This window comes from Nanorana parkeri, unplaced genomic scaffold (genome assembly GCF_000935625.1).
Source record: "Nanorana parkeri isolate BGI_ZX_2015 unplaced genomic scaffold, ASM93562v1 scaffold1023, whole genome shotgun sequence".
In the NCBI taxonomy this organism is placed as follows: domain Eukaryota; kingdom Metazoa; phylum Chordata; class Amphibia; order Anura; family Dicroglossidae; genus Nanorana; species Nanorana parkeri.
Genome location: NW_017307291.1, coordinates 303,569 through 311,718, shown reverse-complemented (window position 1 = coordinate 311,718; position 8,150 = coordinate 303,569). Strand labels below are relative to the sequence as shown.

The following is an 8,150-nucleotide window of genomic DNA, read 5'->3' as shown; positions in this document are numbered from 1 at the left end:
ATCTCTCTCTTTCTCTCCCTCTCTCGATCTCTCTCTTTCTCTCCCTCTCTCGATCTCTCTCTTTCTCTCCCTCTCTCGATCTCTCTCTTTCTCTCCCTCTCTCGATCTCTCTCTTTCTCTCCCTCTCTCGATCTCTCTCTTTCTCTCCCTCTCTCGATCTCTCTCTTTCTCTCCCTCTCTCGATCTCTCTCTTTCTCTCCCTCTCTCGATCTCTCTCTTTCTCTCCCTCTCTCGATCTCTCTCTTTCTCTCCCTCTCTCGATCTCTCTCTTTCTCTCCCTCTCTCGATCTCTCTCTTTCTCTCCCTCTCTCGATCTCTCTCTCTCTCCAGTCCAGCTTAGATAATGGAAAACCGTAAAGACGTTCTGACGTCAGCACCCACCCTTACAAAGTGACTTTGATGGCACTACCTCTGTGTTTTCACTTGTTGTTTGGAGCTCCTTTTTAAAGCAAAGTGTGTGTTATTAGGTTTTGATGTAAGTGGCCAAACCCTGACATATGCCACATGCTAATTTGGGGTAGAGAGAAGAGTGGAGCCTTTTCACTGATTTTTATTTTGTTTTTCCCCCTGAAAACTAGTATTAATGGCATAAATTATGAAATGGCTGCTTCTGGCAAAGCCTAATCAGTCAAGCATTTTGATGTGTGACAGAGCCCTTTTAAAAAAACACCTCTCATGAGAGAAATACAGTATATAGGCTGTCGCTGCTGACTTCTACTTGCAATGCCTGGTTGTTAAATTGATCCCCCGGCTTCAGTACTTTGAGTCTTTGACTTAGAAAATAAATATTCCAATCAGTAACAGTAAAGCTGGCCATACCCGGGCTGCACGAAACAAAAATAGAATAGATTCCTCCATCATTGCTTACAAGCATTGATGGAGGAATCTCCCACTTTTTTAATTGGATTCGGCCGCCACTGTCAGAATACCGGAGCTCATTGGCTGCCAGCTGGAATATTTTCCAAGGATTGCTCCATGTTCTTACGAGACCTCCTGTGGCATTCTCCATCAATTTAAAAATCTGTAATGGATCACGGGGTGCCTTCCTAAATGTTAAAGCTGAGTTCTGGGAACTGGGGTCCCTAAAAGATATTCAAAAATGTTAGACGATTTAACCTTCCGGAAATAAATGTTTTGGTGCGCTGACGTTTTAGTTCTATCTTTTACTGATTTATTTTTCCCTTTTATTGTAGGAGTGAACTTCTGTCTTTCATAAAGAAATTAAGAGTAAGTATTTTATTTGAATAGCTTTATTTTGGATGTTGATTTTTTATCTGAGCAGAATATAACATTTTGTTGTATTTATTGTGAGATGCATGCAATCCCAGGCCTGCTAATCAAGTAATTCTGTAGATATTCTATACTTCATGTGTACCTGTTCTATCTGTCAGTATATAAACATTTACCACTTTTATGGCTTAGGGATTGTAGGCCCAGGTTGTACACAGGTCCTTGTTCTCACAATTTAAGATTTAAGGCTCATCCCTCCTGGTGCCAAGCCCATTCCCATTCATTCATTTGTCAAATAGCAATGCCCCTGTCACTAATTCAATTGATATTTGGTTATTGAATGACAGGGGGCAGGGTTTAGAGTCGGTAGGGGTAGAGGTAGGGCTTAATCTTAACCTGAAGAGAATTTTGTAGCCCTGTATACAACCTGAACATAGGATTCAAAGAAAGACAAAATACTGATGTCATCTCTGTTACTGGGATTCTACCCATTTTTGCATTGATGTATATACAGGATTCACTCCTCGGGACCCAATAAGTTCAATCAACCATGGCTGTAGCAGTCCATTCACAGACCGGCTTAAAGACATTGCAGAAGTTAAACCATAAACTCACTCCTCTTAATGTTACGCAGAAGGTTTGGCTGGAACTTTACCTAATGTTTCAATGCATCAAAGCCTGTGCAGCACACGTAACTGAAACATGCTCAAGATGACATGTGGCTGTCTCTTGAAGTACCAGTAACAACAGCTGATCACTTTATTGGAAATGTTCAGCCATAGCCCACTGTTCACAATTTCCTTGATGGAATAAAGCTGAATGTTTATCAGCCCACTATGGAAGTGATTAGTAGTGTACAGGCTGTCGTATAAACCAGCGGTCGCCAACCTTTCGGACTTCATTATATCCTGTTTCCCCGAAAATAAGACACTGTCTTATATTTTTTTTTGGCTCAAAGAAACACACTAGGTCCTTTTTTCGGGGTAGGTCTTATTTTCGGGGAAACGGGGTATATAAAGGAAACAAAAAATATGAGAGTATATCTCTATATACATACAGTATATATACACATACATGGGTGTGGGTGTGCCTGCAGGAGTGGCAGTGCTGGTGGAGGGAGGGAGCAGTGCCGCCCACCCCAGCCCAGTAATAATATTAATTGTTTCCCCCCCTATCGAATCTGCCACTGGCCCTGCCGGCGGCACCCGGGGCACATGCCCCCCCTAGCTTCATCACTGCCCCCAACCACCCACGTGCCTCCCCTTCCCCAACACTGAGCCACTATTACCTGGCTTCTCCCCACTTTTTCTATGTCCCACAGCCTGCTCAGTCTGGCTATTGACGAGATGCCCCGCCTCCTGCTGAGCCGGCACTGTACTGAGAGCCCTGAATTCCTTGTGACAGCCGCTGCTTGAGTCAGTGAGAGGCAGCCCCGGAGCCTCTGTGCCGCTTCAATGACAGCCCAGCCTGCACGGCATCAGAGGGGCCCGGGGACCACCAAAATTCGCTGGTATAAACTATTGGCACACAGATTGTCAGATCATTCAGTTTTTAGATCTCTTCCATGAAAGTTGTATGGCTGATGAACAGTACGGTAAGTGTACTTGGTAACGTCAAAGGATTTGCATTGCCGCTATGTACTTGAATACTCATTTCATATACCAACTAAGATTTGTGTACAGTATAAATGTAGTAGAATAATGACCCCGTCTCCTGTTTGCAGGAACCTCTTGTGCTGACAACATTGCTGTCTTTGTTTGTCAAGCTTCATAATCTTCGGGTAAGCATGTTGTTCTTGTGCTTTGAGTTTCTTCATTGAGAATGAATAGCTTGTAAACATGTTTTTCCATTTTGTCATGCAGGAGGATATTGTCAATGATATCGCAGCTGAACACATCTCTATCTGGCCGACCAGCATCCCGAAGTAAGAGAATTGTTAATGATTTGAATTATGTTACACAGAACTTCCATATGCATATTCTGCTGTCCAGATGTAGAAATGAAAGTTCTAGATTTTTTTTTTTGCGTCCTCGTTGTAAATTTTCCCTAATTTCCTGTCTGGTGAAACTTTTGTCACTGTGACGGTGAGGGAAAAACTCTCTAATGGAGCCCCAGATAGCAGAAAAAACTGACAGGGCTTCTAATCTTTCCCCACTAAATCCAAAACTTATAGATGAACTCCAGGCAGTTACAGTAGTAACCCTGGCAGAGGGGCTACCCCCGCACTGCAAGGGTTAACTGCTTGTTTTATGTTCTAAGGAGGAATATAACAAAGTTATACTTTGTTAGAAGTGTTATAATATGTATGTAGATGAGTAGGGTGATTCTCACCTTCCTCTTCTTCAATGAGTCCCCTTTTTCGGGGCATTGAGTTGTGCTCCAGCTTTTCCAGGGAACATTCGCAGTTTAAAGTGCCATTGTGGGTTCCAAATTCCCTTTTATTATCATAACATAATATATACTGCCATACCCTTTGAGTAACCGTCATGACAGAGAAGGGTTAAAATGCAGCTCTAGAAACATGAATAAATCCAATTGATGTTATTTTATGCTTTTCATATATTTTCTATCTCAGACTAATTGTGATGGAGGTCTTGGATATCTCTGGCTTGTTCTTAGTGAGGTTGGGGCTGCTCTATACATGCATTAGCTGTGCTGTCACTATAGTTCTGCACTCAGAAAATTGTGTTGGTCCTTCCCGCATCAGATGCGATTGCTTGTTGCATTTTATCACCAGCAATAACCCCTTTTCTCGTCCATTGAGGGACACAAAGTCTTAAATCTTCGGTTCCCACTACCAGCTACAGGCAGATTGGGAACAAAAACCCAATGCATGATCCCTTCCACTACTAGCAATGTTTTTTTTGGTGATGTCCTAGGAGGATGAATGTTTGCTTTTCAGCTCTGCTATTTTACGGGCTAACCTGCATTTTTTTGGTCTAGGAACCTTTTTACTCTGTAATGTAGATTCTTCTCTATCTGATGCAGTTGTACTCAGCTTGGCTTTACATTGACGCTTCCCAAACTAAGTTCTGGTTAAATTAGCTGTAGAGTGCTTTCTGGTTCCAGAGCCGCTAGAGTTGTCACTACTTTCTCACTAAAGACTTGCTTAGCGAGAAGGTGATTCGGGTCAGGCACTGGGAATGCCCACTTTATTTTTTGGTAACTGGGTGCCATTTCTCCTTGTTTCCTGCAGACTTTGCTATGGAAGGGGTGAACGTTGTAGAGTGCTGATATTCTGCTGGGTGAAGTGTTGCGTATGGGGAACGTTTTGGTTGCTTTTGATGTTGTACAGACTAATGAAGCTAGAGGATCAGCTGCTTCTACCAGTGCTGTTTCTGGCCTTTGTTTCTAACAGGCTGCAACAACCTTCCCTTTGCACCTGCTCTTCCATTTGTTTCTGTTGAAAGATTGGAAAGACCCTGATAAGCTGTTTGCTCCCCCTTGCTATTCTTGTACCCGCTTAAGCTTGATATCCTTGTACCCAATAAATTAGGATTTTGTTCTAAAGTGGTCTGCTTCCACTGTGGATCTGGACATTTCTCACCTTAAAAAGCCAACTACCATACTGGTATAGGATGCTTCTTAATTTAGGGACCCAACCACTAAGGGGCTGTAGGCCCTTTCTAGAACTATGGTCTCTTTGGTATGTCCTGCCTAACACCTTTTAAATTGTGCCTTTCTTACCCTGAAACTTTTTTCTTGTCTGCTTTGCAGAATCAAGATGGAGGAAATGTTTTTGGTCATCCTCACTGCTCCTGACTGGCCCAGGCAGATGTGGTACACCAACCTGTTAAGACTTCTCTTACATTCGCCGCAGGCTTTGCCAGGCTGTCCATATCTGCTCTCCCAAGGACCAATTTACCACCCTGCTTTCGATCATTGGCTTTAACTGCAGGTAGCTTTTAAAGGCCAGAGGCATGTCTGAATCTGTCATTCCTATGATGCTCAAGGCTAAGTCCACTTCCCACAAGGTTTATCATTGGATGTGAAAGGTATACCTTGCTTGGTGTGCGTCTAAGGACTTTTACACCAGGGGTTTCTCTGTGGGACGGGTCTCCTCATTTCTGCAGTTGAGTCTTGACCAACATATGGCTCTTAGTACCATGAAGAGTCAGATCTCTGCTATTCTGTTTCAGAGACCATTGGCTTTTATGAACATTTTAGATACATTCCTCTTATTACTCTGACCCACAAGGTTGTATTTCTTGTGGCCATCATTTTGGCTAGACGAATGTCTGAGCTAATGGCTTTATCTTGCAAGGAACTCTTGTTGGACTTGCACAAGGACAAAGTACATTATATTGATACCTAGGACTTCCTTTTTTCGTAAGCTAGTCTCTGCTTTTCACCTTTAATTAGGACATTGCTCTTCCATCCCTCAGTCCAGCTTCAGTCCATCAAAAGGAACTTTCCCTCCATTGTTTGTATTTGTTTTGGGAAGTGGCACGTCTATCTTTATGCCATTGTTTAATGGGCCCAAGAAGGGCGCCCCAGCTTTGTGTCCAACCACCTCTAGGTTGCTTAGACAGAACATCGTTTAGGTTTACAGTCCAGTTCAGGCTCACTCCATTAGGGCAGCGAGCGCCCCTTGGGCTTTTCCGAATCAGGCCTCTGTTTTCCGGAGTTGGTAAGGCTGCCACCTGGTCCTTTATTCACACATCCTCTAAATCAGTGGTTCTCAACCTGTGTAACCTCAGGACCCATATTTGTCCTTGGCTATTAAGTCGTGACCCAAGTCGCACTGCAATGGAACGCACTGCATTGCGGTACCGTGCGTTCCGGTGCAGGTGATTGAACTGTGGGTGGGAGGTGTGTTTGGGGTGCCATTACGAGAATTGGAGTGGATCCTCAGCCTAGGGTCCAGTGCTGGGCTGCTGTGCTGTGACGGAGCTCCATCCATATGTGCATTGCTGGTACAACTCCCTTGCGCGCCCTGTAGAGGTGACGGGAGCCAGAATGTGAGGTCACCCCGGTCCAGGCACCTCTGGCACGTGAAGGAGCTGCAAGCAATGCATGTATGGATGGAGGTCCCTCGTGGCCATAACTCCAGCCCACCCCACCTCAAGCTAGCACTCGGTGCCAGGTTCTGAATGGCGGTGCAGCATGAGAGCTGACAATGCTGCGCTAGGAGGAGGCTGAGAGACTCTCACCTAGAAAAGTCGAAGGAACACGGCGACCCACTGAACACGGGGTCGCGACACACTTTTGGATAACGACCCACCAGTTGAGAACCAAGGCTCTAAATTATACCAGTTGGATGTTTTTGGCATCTACTGATGCCTGCTTCATGTGTAAGGTCCTTGAAGCAGCTCTTAGAGCCGCAGGCAGTTCCCGGCTTGTTGTTTACATTGGGCCTGTTAGTGGTTGTTTTGCCCACCCCTCAGTTGGACTGCGTATGAATGGTCCTGAAGGTTTAAAACTTTGTGTCCCTCAATGGATGAGAGAGAAGATGGAATGTTTGTTTTTTGTTGGTCACTGTCCAATTCTCCTGGAGGCAGCAGTATAAAGGTTTAAGACTTCCTGTGTCACACAATGGACCCCAAGAATACAATGTTATAGCGAGTAGAAAAATCCTATTAAATTATTGTTTCTTGTTACCTTCATCTCTTCTTCCAGCTTGCAGTCAGTGGACTTTGATGCTGTTGCTGTCACTGTGAAAGAACTGGTGAAATACACGCTGAATATCAACTCCAATAACCACTCCTGGCTCATCATCCAGGCTGACATATATTTTGGTGAGTGAACCCATTAGGCCTCATTCACACTACGGTGCACGCGTATTGTACCATATGCAAATAAATGGCTCCATACGCATAGCCACATATGGAGCCGTATACATTTGCGTAGCGTAAAAATGCGCAAAAACAGAATGGAACCGAGATGCGTCCAGCCAGCGTATTTCTGTGTGTTTTACGTGCATACGCATGTTTGCGCGTGTATACGTGTATGTGCGTACAGTTCATTAAAATTTCTATTAGGAATGATGCATTCTGGGAATGCAAATAGTGCACGCATATACGCGCAAAGACGCTGGTATATACGCAATATACAATTTTGCTCTTGCGTTGTGTGTGAATGAGGCCTTACATAGGAACAAGCCCGCATCTTCCTTTAGCCCCCAGCCTATGTTCAGGGAGTGTGCTCAGTGTTCAAACATTACAGTATTACCGGTTTGTTTTCCCTCAGCAACCCACCAGTATGCTGCTGCCCTAAACTACTACCTTCAGGCGGGGGCTGTGTCGTCTGACTTCTTCACCAAGCAAGTGCCACCGGATGTTTTTACCGATCAGGTAAAATAAATCTACAAGTATTACAAAAAGCTTTGTGATCTCAGGAGACAGGATGTATGCTCGGGGAGCCTCTAAATACAGATGTACTGTGTATACATTTGTGAACCTCTGCCCCGAGCTGGGACCTTGGCAGATTTCCCTGGCATGCCTAAGTGTAACACAGGCCCAGGGCCGGTGCAAGGATTTTTTCCTACACAGGCGAAGGTGCATTTTTACTTTTTCATAATTTTTATTTATTTTATAATTTTTTATCAACATTTTTTTTCTATTACATTTTTTTTTCCACTTAACTTTATTGCTATCACACAGGAGCTTGGAGTGGTGTCTACTTTACAACACGCACAGGGACCATGGGAAACAAAAGTAGCCCCCCTCCAGAAGGAAGGACAGTGTCCGCACCAATTCAGAGATGATTTGAGGATCTACAGCCGAGAGATACACAAATAAGATACATTTTTTGTTAATAGTTAGGGTGCTTAAATGCATTTTTAAGTTTTAACGCCTCAGTTTATTGTCACTTGAAGCTGTCAGTGCAGCTTTTTAACTGTACACAATAAAGCAGAGTATGTTTGCTATTAAAATGCAAATGTAGGTTAATCATGGGGGGGGCGGGGTTATGAAATGATG

At 44.0% G+C, this 8,150-nt stretch overlaps 1 protein-coding gene across 1 annotated transcript in view; it reads left to right on the top strand.

Moving 5' to 3' along the window:
- The window catches only part of INTS8 (integrator complex subunit 8), a 41,324-nt gene that overhangs the window by 26,786 nt on the left and 6,388 nt on the right, over window positions 1-8,150 (top strand). Inside the window, exons 18-22 of the mRNA XM_018567226.1 lie at window positions 1,194-1,227; window positions 2,954-3,010; window positions 3,093-3,154; window positions 6,850-6,968; window positions 7,420-7,523. Of these exons, the coding sequence (XP_018422728.1) occupies window positions 1,194-1,227; window positions 2,954-3,010; window positions 3,093-3,154; window positions 6,850-6,968; window positions 7,420-7,523 (376 nt within the window). The remainder of the gene's footprint in view (window positions 1-1,193; window positions 1,228-2,953; window positions 3,011-3,092; window positions 3,155-6,849; window positions 6,969-7,419; window positions 7,524-8,150) is intronic.